The 18,136-nt window shown below is 37.0% G+C and overlaps 1 protein-coding gene across 1 annotated transcript in view; it reads left to right on the top strand.

Annotated features, from left to right (window-relative positions):
- The window catches only part of ppp2cb.L (protein phosphatase 2, catalytic subunit, beta isozyme L homeolog), a 29,424-nt gene extending 13,452 nt beyond the window's left edge, over positions 1-15,972 (top strand). Inside the window, 6 exon segments of the mRNA NM_001090693.1 lie at positions 5,530-5,739; positions 6,747-6,920; positions 9,252-9,341; positions 10,591-10,752; positions 11,508-11,626; positions 15,282-15,972. Coding sequence (NP_001084162.1) covers positions 5,530-5,739; positions 6,747-6,920; positions 9,252-9,341; positions 10,591-10,752; positions 11,508-11,626; positions 15,282-15,354 — 828 coding nt within the window. The 3' untranslated portion in view covers positions 15,355-15,972.
- Positions 15,973-18,136: the final 2,164 nt, after the last annotated feature.

The following is an 18,136-nucleotide window of genomic DNA, read 5'->3' as shown; positions in this document are numbered from 1 at the left end:
AGCTATACAAACTGCTAATCACACCTATTACCTGAAAATTTTTGAACTTCAACTCACAGTATTTCAATATTGCGGGCACTGATAGGTGCTCAGGGCTGGTCAAAATTTTTTTAAATATATAGTTTACACTCCTGTTAACGTCAAATATTTTTCTAGATTTAGGTGGTTAGCTCCACAGCAACCCTGACATTCCCAAAGCTTCCAGATCTCTTGTCTTTCTGTACTGTACCGGCATCATCTATTGTCTGTTGTGTTCCAAACCAGTGCCCTACTAACAAAGGGTTTGTGATGCACAGAGCAGTTAATTTGACAAAGGTATCAAATCTGTAAAATGTTTTATTGCAATTCATATACAGTTATGGGACCAGTAATCCAGAATGCCCAGGACCTGGGGTTTTCCGTATAACTGATCTTTCCTTAATTTGAATCTTCATACGTTAAGTCTACTAGAAAATCTTGTAAAGATTAAATAAACCCAATAGGCTGGTTTTGCTTCCAATGAGGATTACTTATATTTTAGCTGGAATCAAGTACAATGTACTGTTTTATTATTACAGAGAAAAAGGAAATCCTTTTTAAAAATTTGGATTATTTGAATAAGATGGAGTCTATGGGAGATGGACTTTCTGTAATTCGGAGCTTTCTGAATAAAGGGTTTCTGGATAACGGATCCTATACCTGTATTATGAATACAACCTGCATTCTGCAATCTGGAATATATTAATTAATATATTAATTAAATCTGTCATTGTCTTGACAGTTTTAAATATTCTAAAGGGGACATATGTCTTTAAATTAACTGTAGATGAACTGAACATGTAAATCAACTTTGCAGTTTTAGAATTTTGTATCTCTGCTAGTGGAAACCTGATAAATAAAACAAAATTAAATCTAAGATGCAGACACAAGTCTAAAGACATCACTGGTTTCTATGTGTCTGACAGTGTGTTTATTACACGTGTTTATGAAATGTACTGCTCTACAGGATGTATTATTAATAATAAATATATTTAAATAGGATTGTAGACAGGTATATGGAAATATACACCTGAATGGTTGCTGGCTGTCATGCAAGGTGTAATTAGTAGAGATTATTCATGTTGCAGAGTACATTAGCACTTTTGCAATTGGCTTAATCATTCATAAGTCATGGGGTTTTTCTTAAGTGACTGGTATTCTAATAATGAGGTAGCAATCTTAGAAATATATCAACTCACACCAAATAAAGACTGTTTTTTCCATTACGTCCTGAGTATCCCAGCATAATGATTAGCTATGTACAACAAAAATATATTGAAAATAGTATACATTTTATTTAGAATCGACTCAGGTTATAATACTCTATACCATAAAAACCAACAAACAAACATAGCACAGCAATAGGAGGGGCCCCTCGGGTGAATAATATACTTTGTACTTCTAGATATTTGGTTGACCATAAAACTGTTTTTGTAGCAGCAGCTTGTGTTGCAAAGTTAATAGTTGTTGTTAAACTATCTCATATTTCAGAGTATCACCTGGTGCCTTTAGGAAGTAATTCCAAGTTGGCATCAAATTCATTCTATACGACGTGATATTAGATATTTCCTTTACAGTGTCTCTATAACCCAACCCAAAATGTAAGTTATAAAAATATTTCAAGTTAGTGTAACTTAGCTGACCTCCATTCTAGGGTGAATCCGCCTCACAGCCAGATAAATCCCCTTGGACATGCTCCAATTATTGTAACACCAAGCTCAGTCTGTAGCAATGAGCACTTCTGGTTTTTCAACACAGCTATGTCTGCATATAAGGGCCCTTTTTCATTCCTGTGCTGGACTCCCCAACAGCTTTTTCATTACAAAAGTGACTTTCTCAAGAGGAGTTGATATATTTGATGTATTTAGACCCCGAATGGGCCCCGAGTCTCCAAGATGGGAGTTGTAGCACATTTCTAGTGTTGATACTGTATACCTTAGAAATATGAATATGCGTAAAAGTTGCCTTTTAATAGGAAAACTGGGTTAAAGGGGTTCTAAAGCCCCTTTTTAGCAATAAATAAGATTTGGGTATATTTTTTGTCTACAGAGTTTTAAGGGGTTGTTCACCTTTGAGTTAACTTTTAGTATGATGTAGAGAGTGATATTCCGAGACAATTGGCTGAGACAATTTGTAGAGAGTGATATTCTGAGACTCTGGTTCCTTACTAGAGTCCAAATTACCCTAGCAGTGGGTGTGACGTCAGTGGGCGTGTCTGTGACATCAGTGGGTGGACCCGTGACATCAGTAGGTGGGGCTATGACGCAGCCATTGGCCGATCGCCGTGTCAATAAAGGGAATCCCCGCCCGGTTTTCCTTATTTGGAAAACCAGGCAGGAAGTATAGGCCCGGGCAGCCCCTCAAAATACCGGGCTGTCCGGGTCAAAACCGGACAGGTGGCAACCCTACATGTACAGTAGATATAATTTGTACAGCCTCTCGCTAATGATAGACTCATGCACTCTGACATAAGTAGGGATTAGAGCTACCTGTGAGTCCCAGACTTAGACATACATGACATTCTTTCTAAAGGCCTCAGATTTCTTTCAATCTATGTATAGTGATACCCTACACTTTCAAAATTAAGGGCAAACTAATTGACTGAGGTTTAAATTAAACAGGCTCCTTCCTGATCCTCTCTAGTGATGATCTTATGTAAACCTGATCTAATTTTAGATATTTGAGTTTGTGATAAATGTAGGACTTTACTACTTTTCTGCCGGCGGAATTTATGTAATGGACTACAAAATGTAAATGTAAAACCTTTCTTTATTAATATTGTTGAAATGAAGAATACATTTCTGTTTAAAGTGGGCCCGTCACCCAGACACACAAATCTGTATAATAAAAGTCCTTTTCAAATTGAACATGAAATCCAATTTCTAATTTTTATTAAAGCATTCATAGCTGTTGTAAACTCATTTCCAAATTTCAGCTGTCAATCAAATATTCTCTGCCACTCCTCTAATCCCTGGGCATAGAAGCGGGGCAGACAATTCCTTTCACTTTCCATTCAGCACTTCCTAGATGTCACTGCTCTCCACATATTCCCCCCGTTCTCTTCACCATTTAATTGTGTAGCCAGGGCATGGGAATGGACATCGGGTCCCCCATTCTGGTGCACAAACAAGATTCTGCGATGATCCAAGGCTTGCCTTAATAACAGTGTGCACAAAATGGCTGCTGCCTGCTTGCTATAATGTTGAAATCCCAGACTGAAGAAAGCAACATTCAAATAATTTTTATAGTGTAATTAAAGTTAATTTTGCTTGATTAATGTGATAAAATAGGATTTTGAATATTTTTTTTGGGTGACTGGTCCCCTTTAATGAAAAATTCGAAAATTGCCATGGGGTGTACTTATTTTTTTTACATGACATTAGCTGGACTCTAATATGAGCACATTTGTTTCACCACATCTGATTCTTCTTTCTTCAAACCTCATTAACATATCTTGTGCCTTTTCCAAATACAAGCTATGATCTTACACAACAGGGCTGTGCAAGGTGGAAAGGAAAGTTATTGACAGTCAGCCCAAGAGAGTAGACATTTCAGCAAATATGAAACTGCAAGCTGAGCCAATAGTACCGTATATACCCGAGTATAAGCCGAGTTTTTCAGCATCCAAAATGTGCTGAAAAACTCTACCTCTGCTTATACTCGGGTCAGCGGTACCCGACCGGAGTAGCTGAGATTTCAGTCACTTTTAATCATTCCTATACCAACAGAACACTTGGGGAGAGACTGCAATATCCCACAATACCCTCTGTTGGTTATATGAAAGAATAACAGTGCGGCCTCTGTTGGTTATATGAAAGAATAACAGTGACTGCAATATCACACAGCACCCTCTGTTGGTTATATTAAAGAATAACAGTGACTGCAATATCACACAGCGCCATCTGTTGGTTATATGAAAGAATAACAGTGCGGCCTCTGTTGGTTATATGAAAGAATAACAGTGACTGCAATATCACACAGCACCCTCTGTTGGTTATATTAAAGAATAACAGTGACTGCAATATCACACAGCGCCATCTGTTGGTTATATGGAAGAATAACAGTGACTGCAATATCACACAGTGCCCTCTGTTGGTTATATGAAAGATTAACAGTGACTGCAATATCACACAGCGCCCTCTGTTGGTTATATGAAAGAATAACAGTGACTGCAATTTCACACAGCGCCCTCTGTTGGTTATACGAAAGATTAACAGTGATGGCAATATCAAACAGCACCCTCTGCACATGGTAGTGGGACAGTGGGACAATGCACACAGTAATCCGTTTGGCAATTCTCTGTCACCATCAACTTTGCAAAGAAGTCCGGTTGATCGCTGGGGGGGGTCGCTTTGGCAGAATGTGCGCTGCTGGGAGACAGGGCTGTAGTTGTGTCTAGGCTTATACTAGAGTCAATAAGTTTTCCCAGTTTTCGTAGGTAAAATTAGGTAGCTCGGCTTATACTCGGGTCGGCTTATTCTCGAGTATATACGGAACCTTTGTTAAAGCTGTAGAGCCAAAGCAAAGGAATCGTAATGATAAATTCATCTCTTAATGTTTTTATTAGACTCAAAGCTGATGACAGAAACCATATATTGCATTCAAATTTATTTTTGGTGGCAGTAGTGTAAAAATGTATAATAATTTGTGGCAACATTTTTATACTTAATTGTAATTTTGGAGGTAAGTTTTTAATTGGGTGAGGCCTTTGACCAAGCCCGCAACTGGCGGGTGAAACGCGCGTCAGGCGCATTTTTTAGCTTTCAGTTAGGCAGGACGTCTGATAGGGACCTTAATGGGAATACGGATCGGGAGGGTGCGTCACGAGGGTGAAGGGGTAGGATTTGGTTGAATGATCCGTGGGCCAGAACCGTAGCTATTTGCAGGAATTACGTCCCTTAGGAACACGGTATTACTACTGAAGGGTACTACAGAGCGGGTGGTGTACTATGAGGGTGAAGGGGTTGGAATTGGCGGAATGACCCGTGGGTTAGAATCTTTAACCAATCATTTGAACTAAGTGCCTGAGGCACTCTGTATTCCAATCAATACTAAAACTGGTATTTACCAGTACGGTGAGGTAGCCATTTGTTAATTTGGCTCATAATCGATACCTAACACTAGGATTAACCAATCACTACTGGTTAAACTGATGCTTAGCACCACTCATAACAACCCTCCTTTTACCCGGTCAATCAGCTCCCTGCTTCTATCTGTCTTTTTAATTTTTTGTTTGGACATCCATTTTAAACGCTCATTAAAGGTTATGTTTTAACTTTTATACTTCTAATTTAATTCGGAGTTTATGAATGGGAAGGCGCAATTGTGAGGGCCAGCTCTTTCATTTTCTCTTTTCCTCGTATATAGTTATCTAACCTTGCACACCATACACTGTGTTTGATGGTTGGTGCTCCCCAACACCACATTTTTTTCGAGGCATGGAGTTATGCTTGTGAGATCTGGGAGGGAAAAAAGACCACTCAAGTATTAACTTATGATTTATTTTTTCAGGCTAAAGAAATCCTTACTAAAGAATCAAATGTGCAGGATGTGCGCTGCCCAGTCACTGTTTGTGGAGATGTCCATGGGCAATTTCATGATCTTATGGAACTCTTCAGAATTGGAGGAAAATCTCCAGACACCAACTATCTCTTTATGGGAGACTATGTGGATAGAGGATATTACTCTGTTGAAACAGTGACACTTCTTGTAGCTCTAAAGGTAAAAAAAAAAAAAACCTTTGGGTCCATGTTCTCAGTCTACTTTAAATAGTTCTAACAACTTGACAAGACTATTATGGACCAAAATGTTATATTTCATATTTTAGCCTGACTTTTTTTATGAATTATGATAGTGTTAACTGTGATAAAAAAAAACTTGATCACAATAAAATCTAATTTTTGTATTCATTTTCAGTGAGTCCGCAATCATTTAAAAATGATAAAATAGCTTGAAGTTTGAGAAAACACCTCCCACTGACATCTGTAAAAGCTTGGCAACTTTTAAAGTAAAACTATACCCCCAAAATGAATACTTAAGCAAACACATTTATATCAAATTAAGTGGCATATTAAAGAATCTTACCAAACTGGTATTTATATTTAATTTAATATTGACCTTTTACATGTCTTGCCTTGAACCACCATTTTGTGATGGTCTGTGTGCTGCCTCAGAGATCACCTGACCAGAAATACTACAACTCTTAACTGTAACAGGAAGAAGTGAGGAAGCAAAAGACAGAACTATGTCTGTTAATTAGGTCTTGTAACATGTATGGTTTGTTTGGTTTATTTATGTGCACCATGAACGTAGAATCCCAGGGGGCGGCCCTTATTTTTTAAAATGGCAATTTTCTATTTATGATTACCCAATGGCACATACTACTAAAAAAGTATATTATTATGAAAATGGTTTATAAGTTATAAGTAGGGTTATGCATATGATCTGTTTTATTCAATATACTTTTATAGAGACCTACATTGTTTGGGGGTATAATTTTCCTTTACCTGCCAATTTTTTTGTGTTAGGTTATGTGATTGAGGGTATCGTGTTTTTTTTATAAATCAGCTCCACAGAGTTATGCTGTGTATCTGCAGATCATAACGGAATGATCATAATAAAATGTTTTTTTATACAGTTCTAAATCTTTATTAAAAAAAATAAGGAATTTGAGCAGTTTAATGGTTTTCCTATATTCTTTATTTTTTTATTTTATTTTTTTGGTACAGGTTCGATATCCAGAGCGTATCACGATATTAAGGGGAAACCATGAGAGTCGACAGATCACACAAGTATATGGTTTTTATGATGAGTGCCTACGAAAGTATGGAAATGCAAATGTGTGGAAGTATTTCACAGATCTATTTGACTACCTACCATTAACTGCTTTAGTAGATGGCCAGGTAATTTTTCTTGTTTTTGTGAAGGATTTTTTCATGTGGTCTTAGAAAATGGCTTGTGGGGAAGAGTATATTGCTATTTAAACACAAGTGTGGCTTTAATTATATTCAATAAAATTCTCTTTAAATACAAGAAATAAACATATGATCATCTGTGACCACTAGAAAGTACCTTTACTGCAGATTACATTTGAACTGATTAACATTATGGGAGACCATAAAGTTAAAGGGGCATTATTGCTAAAATTAGGGATGCACCAAATCCACTATTTTGGATACGGCCGAACCCCCAAATCCTTCACGAAAGATTTGGCAGAATACTAAACCAAATCCTAATTTGCATATGCAAATAAGATGTGGGAAGGGGAAAACATTTTGTACTTCCTTGTTTTGTGACAAAAAGTCAAGTGATTTGCCTCCCCGCTCCTCATTTGCATATCGGATTCGGTTCGGCCGGGCAGAAGGTTTTAGCCGAATCTGAATCCTGCTGAAAAACGCCAAATCCTGCCCAAATACCGAACCGAATCCTGGATTCAGTGCATCCCTAGCTAAAATTTAAATATACTTGGAAGAGAAAGGGAAGCTTAAGGCAGAAATATGTGTAAAACACCTTTTAGTTAAAAACAAGCAATATGTTTGATTTATCCAAAGCTTTTTATAAAACCCCAAACTCCCGTCCAAGCAAATAAAACTAAAGGTTAGTTTAGACCTGTGGTGCGGCCTTTCCTAGCCCACACAACTGGTCTACATAAACAATTAAAATTTTTGGAACTGGCATGTCTGATTTATTAAACATAATGGATATTTGACTTTGAAGTACATTTTTTCAACTACCGTATATACTCGTGTATAAGCCGACCCGCGTATAAGCCGAGGTACCTAATTTTACCTATGAAAACCAGAAAAACTTATTGACTCGCGTATAAGCCTAGACACAACTAAGACCGTTAGACAAGCAGGATCCTATTTGTATTTGTAGATAGATATATTTAATAATATTATTTAAACCTTTGCGTTTTAAAAAAACAGTATGGGATTGCAGCATCCATGGCTTGGTAACATTAATACCATTCTGTAGTTTCATAAAAGAAAAAATGTTAAAATGATATCTCCTTTGTTTAGTCTTTTAATTTAAAATTGCCAAGGTATTTTACTGCTTTGTATGAGAACTTGCAAACAAATCAATATCAAAGTGTATTCTGGTCATTCTCACGTGAGTTCCAGTATAAACATTGTGATTTATGCTTTGAAAATTAGAATTGTTAAAAATGACAGACAAAGCAGACAAGTAGCACCTGCAATATTTTACAATTTTAGCACTGTAGCTGCATCTGTTTTTGTGTGCAAATAAATGGCAAAATAACGTGGTGAGAACAAACAGCGCAACGGTGGGAGCAGCAGCATGATCAGTGACGTCAGCGTCTGCTACTGAGTCAGCGTATGCTACTGAATCAGCGTGTGCGCTACTGAGTCCCATGCCCCTGCACCTCGGTTGGGGCCCGCAACCCATCCATGGGGCCCCCTGATCCTGAGGAGCCAACGGAAAACACCCCCCTCCCTGCCAGAAACAATGATGCTTACCCGCGGCGCAGGAGGAGCAGCAGTGCACAACTTTGCGCAAGGAGTGTGGCGCCATATCGATACCGGCTGAAGTGTAGGTGGCGCGCACGCTGACGTTACAGATCATGTGGGTTTTGATGTAGATTCCCCACTGATCGCGCTGCTGCTCCCACCTTTGCGCTGTTTGTTTTGGGGGTGCGAGATCAAATGTGCTGCTGCGAACCTTCCCACAGAGGAGGAGAAAACTTGTTTGGAGCTTTGGCGGAATGTGCACGCCACTGACTCGAGTATAAGCCGAGGTAGAATTTTTCAGCACATTTTTTGTGCTGAAAAAATCGGCTTATACTCGAGTATATACGGTATTTAATTAAAATGCCTCCGTTCCTTAATAAACACTCTCCTATTACTTAATCTTGTTCTATAACTAAACACGGACTCGTTGCTTCCTCACATATTTAATGATAATGTACCTGTTCAAATTTTGGTTAAAAACAATGAAGCACATTTTTTATTTGCATTCAGAAGTGTTTGCCAAATCAATAATGCAAGTGGCAAATGTGTGGGTTTTATTTTTTTTTTTTACAACTCTTTATTGATAGCAATATCCAAATTGTTATTACAAACAATAAAAATGTGTGTTTTTATATGTATTCAGATCCAAAATAAATTCAAATAGCATTTCTGAATTATAAATAAGTGTGGATATTTACAAAAATGAGTAGTCAAAACTTCATAACCACAGCTCAAATTATCTGATTTTTTTTTTTTATACAGATTTTCTGTCTACATGGTGGGTTGTCACCATCCATAGATACACTTGATCACATTCGCGCCTTGGATCGCTTGCAGGAAGTTCCCCATGAGGTATACACATTTAGTGATTTGTTTACGGTTTTTATTGCATTACTTCTTTGTAGGTTGATGTTTAAAACATTCTTATTAGTTAGGCTCCATGTGCATTTTGTGACTGCCCCTCCAGTCCAGGCCATCTGTGTGAGAGTGCTAAAGTGGCCAAATATGACAATATGGACATCATAAAAAGCCAATGCAAAGAAAACTCTATGGGGCAGATTCACTAAGCGCCTAATTTGCGCTATCGTCCGCTTCGCTCACATCGCAACACTTCGCCAGGGGTAATTTCGCCCAGACATGCGAAGTTACGAAGTTACTGTTGAAGTTGTGTTAGCGTTACTTGGGCAAGCAAAGTGAAGTTGCGCTAGCGTTGGCTAATTTGCATATAAAGGGAACTTAAAGTTGAACGGACGTATATGTCGCAGCAAATACATTACATTGCACAAGCCCAGGGAACCTTAAAAAAATAAAATAGAGTTGCTGTAATGCTCTACACATGAACCCAGTGTATAGTTTATGTGCCATATGTTAGGAACTGTAGAGGGGAAACCGGGTACCCCAAAAAATTTTTACGGACTTTTGCAGCCTATCACCCTGAAAAAGTGAAAAGACATCAGTGTTTTTTGGGATTTTTCAACAAAAAAATTGAGGAAGTCCTATCCACTCCATTGCACTTTGCCTCGACTAGGCTGGTGAAGGCAAGTCTGGCAAAACAGCTAACGTTCAGTAAAATCTGCATCTTAGTGAATTTGCGCAGTTATGTCCATAGAGTGCAAAGTTGCGATAGTATCGATCTCCTTCGCTAGCAAAGTTACCTGCGCTGTTAGTAAATTCGCAAAGTACCGAAATGACGTCACGCTGTCGAATTTTCTCCAGTGTTCGTCACTTCACCCTTTAGTAAATTTGCCCCTATGTTCCATGAAAATGAGCCTTAAACCAGGTTACAGTAAGTTTTTTTTGTTTTTTTTTAAATGCACTTTTTACAGAGAGTGTTAGAGCTTTTGAATAAAGTACATTATTTTAGCTTTGATTTTCATTGATTGCTAGAAGTTATATTGTCTGTAACATTTATGCTAGGGCAAGCTGAGTCTTATCATTTAAATGTATTAATAAAGAATTAAGTGTATCAGCTACATATTTGGTATTGTATCTTTTCTCTGATTTTCATGTGCTGGGGGATGGAAGACTTGAAGCTCTTATTTAACAGCCAAACTGTATTGGAGGAGAGTTTCCTCAGAGAATTTTTTTTCAATTTTTTTAGGGACCGATGTGCGATTTGTTATGGTCAGATCCAGATGACCGTGGTGGTTGGGGTATTTCTCCACGGGGTGCTGGCTACACATTTGGACAAGACATATCTGAAACTTTTAACCATGCTAATGGGCTTACATTGGTGTCTCGTGCTCACCAGCTTGTAATGGAGGTATGTTGTCATTTCACACATAATTTACAGTAGGATGCAATAAACAATATTTAACTTTTTATTTTTAGGTATCTTGGTTCTTATAGTGGATTGTATTAAATGGAGAGCTTCACCCTCTAATGATATACCACATTTCTTTCAGCACAATTTAAAAATGTATTAAAGCCGTGAAGTATAAAAACCCACGAAAACCTGTTTTCTGTTTAACTGTGATCTTTGCACTGTATTTCCAGATGCACTGAAGACTGGATATTTGAGATAAAAAAACTCTGTCTGCCTGCCCACTATTCTGAATGAATGCACTTTACATGTTAGTTATCAAGCAGAGTTCCAACATTCCTGCTTACCTTTCTGTATATGTGATGACTTAGAAAACAAGACTTAGAAGCCGGCTTTGAAACATCAATAACAGTTTTTGGGTGGCAGCATGTTGACTCTTTGGGTCAGATTTGTCTAATTGCTTATTTATGTTCTTGAATGGCAGACGTATTATGAGGTTATTACAGTGGATGGACAATGGATGTTTTCCTTAAATATATTACAAGGGTGTTAAACAATTGGCAAGAGAATTCTTGGATTTTTAATTCAAAAAAAGCTGCAGGGTTACAGTCGGCTATACTCCCATTTTCCTCTCATCTCTGCAGAATTAAATCTTTGCACACCTTCACATACACAGAATTATGATGTAAAGCCATTAGAAAGTACAAGGAAGATGTACACATATTTAAAATTACATGTTCTCTTTATTTTCACAGGGTTACAACTGGTGTCATGACAGAAACGTGGTTACAATTTTCAGTGCTCCTAATTATTGTTATCGTTGTGGAAACCAGGCAGCTATTATGGAACTGGATGACACCCTGAAATACTCCTTGTAAGTAGCTTTTATATTTAAATACTATTGGACATCTAAAAAATTAATAATAATAAAATTGGATGAAATGTTATTGAATTTCTTTGTCATTTATAATATTTCGTAAGTTACATTTTAAATAAAGCTTGTGTAGAAATGTATTTTTTTTGTCAAACTTGTATTCATTGAAGGATCTTCACATAATAGTTACATAGTCATGATTGAGTAAGAAAAAAATTCACGTTGGTCTAGTAACATCATGTGCATGCATTAGGCATATTATGTCAAGAACAGTAATAACAAACTAAACTAATAGCTCAGACAAAGGACCAAGATAATCAGAAGTCCCTATATAGAGTTCCGTGAATAAGAACTTAATAACCTGTTAGTGAGATGGCTCCCGGGGGGTGTTTGACCTGAACATCGGAGGTCAAGTCGCTGGTCTCTGAGATACTGGGACGATTCCAGAACCATCGGAAATTCCGTAAGTAGCGCTGTATCATACCATGTTGTATAACGGAATGTGTGTATTCTGAGGTGTCTAAGTAATGTTGGTAAAGATGCTATATATGTCGACCAAGTCATAAAAAACTTTTCGGTGTTCTGTTCCTTTTTTATCATGGTTTCCAACCAATCCATATGAAAGATGAAGTGTAATTTTTGTTTCACTACTGAAACATTAGGTGAGTCATTATTGAGCCAATGTTGCAGAATTGTTTTCCGGGCCGCTGCAGCCAGTTTCCCCGTGAAATTTTTGTCTGATTTCGATAGACATGTCAAGGATGTAACATCACTAAACAGTGCCCATTCTAATTGAGCTCGAACAGGTTTACCAGTCATCTGAGCACCATAGTTAGCAACCTCCTCCCAGAAGGTCTGCAAAGAGGGGCAAGACCACAGATTATGCACTAGATCTGCTTTGGGGGATTGGCATCTAAGGCAAGTATCAGAGGGCAGATGTCCCATTTTGCATCTTTTGATGGGAGTTAAGTAGGAATTATGCAGGATTTGCAGAGACATTTCTTGATACCTACTGACTGGAAGCAACTTCATTATTTTCGTATGTTGTTGGAGAATAGTGGAAGTTGTAGAATTTGGGATATCTAGGGTCCAAGTAAAACCTGGTCTTTGTAAGTTGTCTAAATCTATCAGTGTTCTAATCATTTGATACAGTTGTGATGTTGTTTGTTTTACCCGTCTGTTTTTCCAAAGTGTATTGAGTGGGTTTGTTTTATCAATATCTGTCATTTGTTTGTGAAGTGGAGAAGTTGTAAAGTTAGAAAGATATGCTGTGTCGTGAATGGAAATTTGTTCAGCAGTTGAGCCTGGGAGAAGACAGTGTTACCAATAGTCATTATGTCGTGTAAATTCTGTAGCCCATTATCTCTCCATTGCGATAGTATAGGATTTCGGACGCCTATAGGGAAGTTTTCATTGTCTAACCATGACAAGTACGGAGAAACAGTTGGAGATAACTTCTGTTTTTTCCTGACCGTATGCCAAGCTTTGTAGGTGTCAATGAATAAAGGATTGTTGCGTAATGAAAGTGGGATTTTGTGAAGTGGCGAATGTAGAACATAATTAAGGGAGTGATTTAGAGCTGTATAGGAGTCAAGAGATGTTGTTGTGTAGAGATCTCTGTTTAGAACCCAGTCCCCGGCATAACGAAGGAGTGCTGCTTCATTATATTCCCTGATATTCGGGAGGTTGGTTCCACCTAAGTGTTTGGGTTGCTGTAATTTAAAGAGACTAATCCTCGAGCGTTTTTTGTTCCAAATGAACAGTCGAAATGCTTGGTTTAATTTTTTAAGGTCGTTTTTTTTTATGTAATATGGTAACATCTGGAGCGGATATAACAATTTGGGAAAAAGGATCATCTTGATAAAATGTATCTTGCCCAGAAACGTTAGGTTCGTGTGTTTCCATTGATGTATTTCCCGTAGAATATTATCTATGATCTTTCGGTAGAAATGTATTTTGTCACTCTTGAATTATTTGCTGTGTACTGAGGCTGACCCATTGAAACAAGGAAACCTGAGTAGTGAAACCCACAGGATTTGTATGCAACAAAAGGGTAACACTTAGGGGGTTATTTATTTAAGGTCGAGTTGTGTTTTTCTAGGGTAGTTTCAGTAAAAACTCACATTTTTCAGCTTAAAAAAAATAATTTTTCAAGTTTTATTTTGTCCCGAATCTGCAAATAGTTTGAATCCGAAAATACTCCATCTATAACCTGTTGAGGTCATGTAGAGCACTTGAAAACTCAATATATAAGAGGTTTTTTAGCCTAAAACTCAATAAACTCAAGTTTTTTCCCCCGATTGCATTCATTTTTTTCCCTAATTACATTCATTTGAATTTTTTACATTCAGGTTTTTTCACAAATAATCAGACATTCGAGTTGTGAGTTTATTTGCGGTAGAGAAAACCTTACAAACTCGACCTTTGTTAAATAACCCCCTTAAAATCACTGACCCTTAAAAGTGAACAAGAAGTCTGCAATTTGCAATGCACTGACACACAGCATGTTTGAACTGTTGCAGCAGGAAAATATCAAATTAAAGAATCACTAATAAACCATTTAGGTATAAAAACATTAAGAAAACGTGTTTGTGAGAATTAGTAATTCAATACAGTTGGATATGTATGCTTGTATTAATCAGCATTCCCCATTGAGCTTTATGGTACATAAGCAATTTACTGCATGTCTGTGGCTTTCACAAGGTTTGCACATTTAGAGGCATGGTTTAAATGCACAACCAGACATGTGACCCACCAAGAGTGCCTTTGTCAGTTCCATTTATTATGCAGATGATTTCCTGGTTGACTTGAACAGAGGCTACTATGTTTCATTACTAAGGTGCCTGGATGCCACAGAGATTTTCACTATACAATTGCTTCTCATTTGCAGAGACTTCATGCTGGGAAAGCATCATGTATGATGTGTAAACTCTTACATAGAAAACAACAATCTTTACATTTTAAGAGGAAAATATAAATATCATTTTAGATAATGCAAATTTGTAATCCTGTTACTTCCAAGTGGACCGAGAATAGCAGCTAAAGCCATGAGACATTTCCTGCAGTGCTGATCTTGTAGTTGTACAAGCCCAAAGCACAGCATCTGCAATTGTGAAGTGTTACATCCCCAACAGTCCTCTTCTGTACTGTACTGTAATTCTGTTTTTGAATGTCATGGCATTCTCTGAATTTGTTGTCAAAATATGCACACGGTGTTGGGTGGAGTCCTAAACAGATATGGTAGGTATAACAGATATGGCAGGTATAATTTGTAACTTTTTTTTCTTCGACACCAGGGTGTATTCACTGCAAAGATCATTCAGGGCTTCAATTGCTTTTAACATCTAAGATTCACAGATATGGTGACGGGTATAAATAGGTTTGTACTAGGGTTGAGGATGAGCTAGGGTTTTCAGAGAAATGCAAATTAAGAAAAGAGAGCAAAGGCTGCAGGAAACACAAGGAAGTACATTTTTGAGTTTTTTTATGTTGGGTCAGGCACCTGTTAGTGCCACTCAAGGCAGGCTTCTGTGTCATAGTGATCCTCTCATGTAAATGTCATACTCTGCAAAATCTGCTGTCCTCTTCTTTTATTTCAGTATGTGGATAGCTTGTCTGAACTGCTCTTTTCATCATATATTTTGTTACTTTGCAGCCTTCAGTTTGACCCTGCTCCTCGTCGTGGAGAGCCGCATGTTACACGACGCACTCCTGACTATTTCCTATAAAGCAATCTTTACACGATGCCTTCATCTGTGCAATTATACTCTACATTCAAGAACACAAGTGTGTATGTATATCAGAATAAACACACATTCATTTAAGAATTGGAAACTGGTTTATCTTATCTTTTCCTACCCTTTCCCAAAACGCATATCCAGTTTTAACCACAGAAACCGGCAAAGAAACCATCATGGACCAAAATGTGCCATACTGTTTTTAAAGCATTTAGCACAGTTCAGCGGTTCTGAGCAACATAAACACACAGCCAGCCCATTAGTCAGTTTGCCTGCTGTATTTGTAAGTCACGTTTCCGTCTGGACTGTTCAAGCGGTAAAGGGTAACTTAAAAGGCCTTGATTTCTATTTGCACCTACTTTGTAAAAATTTTAGTTGTAGTGTTCAGCTGGCATGACCAAAACCATTTGGAGTTATTTTTAAGAAAATGCACAAGCTTACCAATCACTTTTTTTTTTTTTTTTTTTCCCTTTTCCTTCAATAAAAAAACTGGAGACATCTGACCTTGCTGAGTGTATGCCATAACATTAATGTACTTTTTCTGTATATTTGTCAAGAAAGTGCTTGCAGCTCCTTTGATGTATTTCAACAAATAAACTTTCAAATGTAGACCTACAGTTTGTGTAACATTTTGTTATGCATTGAGAAGTATCTTATTGAGCTGTTTTCACCAATTTTAATAAAGCAATATTACTGGAATATATATTTGGCTAATGTTGCAATCATAAGTATTTAATCATATGCAAGTTGAAGTAGACTGGATTCAGCTCCTGATGGTTCAATAGTTCATGTTTTGTATATAAATGAGTCACATGTATCCTCAGCTACTGTCACAGTTGGAGATACTCAGCTGGGGAATTGTAGGTTAACTGCCTCATTTATATCTAGTATACTTCAATATATTTATGGTCTAGTTATATAGCTGTATACATGGTTTGGAAGGTGGGGATTTCTAATGGTACATAAAGCATGGGCATAGCTCTCTTTGAGAATGTTATTAGGGTGATTTCATATAAGTCTACCTGGAATCCTTAAATTTTGTTATCCATTTTGAAATACATATTCATCCCAGTTGGCATAGAATTTAGCATTTTCAAAGTTCAGCCTAAGTCATGTTACAGCGCTGGCTATGCCTTAACTTACACTCATACTACGACTAACATTATTGGAATCTAGTATATGTTGGTATGGCTTTCCTTGCTCAATAAAACATGTTCATCTCCGAGAGTGCTTTATTAAAAAGTTTTTATTGCTGTATATAGGCAAGTACATACAGTATTCAGTTATATTATGTAAACTGACATTTACACTGGTGCTTGAAAGCTTGTAAACCCTGTAGAATTGTCATAATTTCTGCAGAATTATGGCAAATCTAGACCGAAAACCCTAATAAACAAATTAATCAAAAACATTATACATTATACAGGATCCCTTATCCGGAAACCCGATATCCAGAAAGCTCCTAATTATGGAATGGCTGTCTCCCATAGACTCCATTCTATCCAAATAATCCAAATTTTTAAAAATGATTTCCTTTTTCTCTGTAATAATAAAATAGTAGCTTGTACTTGATCCCAACTAAGATATAATTTATCCTTATTGGAAGCAAAACCAGCCTATTGGGTTTATTTAATGTTTAAATTAATTTCTAGTAGACATAAGGCATGAAGACCCAAATTACGGAAAGATCTGTTATCCGTAAAACCCCCGGGTCCCAAGCATTCTGGATAACAGGTCCTATACCTGTACTTGTTTATTTATTACGGAAAATGATCCATGTTTATGATTTTCAGTTAATTTGAAGTGGAATTTAGAGCCATGTCTTTCAATCTTTTGAAATGTTCACAAACTTTTAAGCACCACTGTATATTACCAAATACAAATGGCAATGTTGGTTGACTCTTATATTATATTCACATATTGGGGGTTATTTATTAAAGGTTGCGTTTGTGTAAGGTTTTTTTTATACCACAGATGCTTAAAAATTAATGTTTGAATTTATCAAGTTTTCAAGCACAAACCAGCGTAAAATACCTGTAAATCCTGAAGGCAAAAACATCTTCAAATGGTTCAAAGGAACCTCTGCCATTGACTTTTACATGAATTTAACAGGTTTTAGCTGGAGTATTTTCAGATTCAGACTTTTAGCAGCTTCAGGGCCTAATAAATCTGAAAAATTCAGGGTTTTTTTTTGTGAAACTAACCTCGATAAACAAATATTTCGAGAAAACAAAACTTGACCTTTAATAAATAACCCCCATTATGTAGTGCTGTGCAGAGGACATTCATCTATTTACATACCATTGGAGTATAGGCTAATTTCCCTAGCCCTGTCATCCAAATGCAGATAAACCTGTTAGTTTGGTAAGAAGCCAATTAACCTACCAGCAACATTTTGAACTGAGTAATCCAGTGAAAACTCGCACAAACTCCGTAATCAGGTTAGTTGAGCATTGCTCAAAATCATTTTTCATTGTTGTTTTGTGGTCCCACCTGTATATTATGCAAACCATTCCCTTGATTTTACATTTTCCTGGACTTTACACCATTTCCTGGTACCCTGAAAAATGTAAAATGGGGGTTCTACTGTAACACAAAAAAAGAAATTAAAAATGAAAGCCAATTGCAAAATGTCTCAGAATATCACTCTCTACATCATTCTAGATATGAACAACCCATTTAAGTAGATGGTAGTAATGATGTACAACATAACATCTTGGATTTAGTATTAAAGAAGAAGGAACCGGCATAATCACAGGGGTTATCAAAATAT

The sequence above is a fragment of the Xenopus laevis genome, chromosome 1L (genome assembly GCF_017654675.1).
Source record: "Xenopus laevis strain J_2021 chromosome 1L, Xenopus_laevis_v10.1, whole genome shotgun sequence".
NCBI classification, from domain to species: Eukaryota; Metazoa; Chordata; class Amphibia; order Anura; family Pipidae; genus Xenopus; species Xenopus laevis.
Note: the sequence above shows the minus strand (reverse complement) of the source record. Positions and strands in the feature narration are given on the sequence as shown.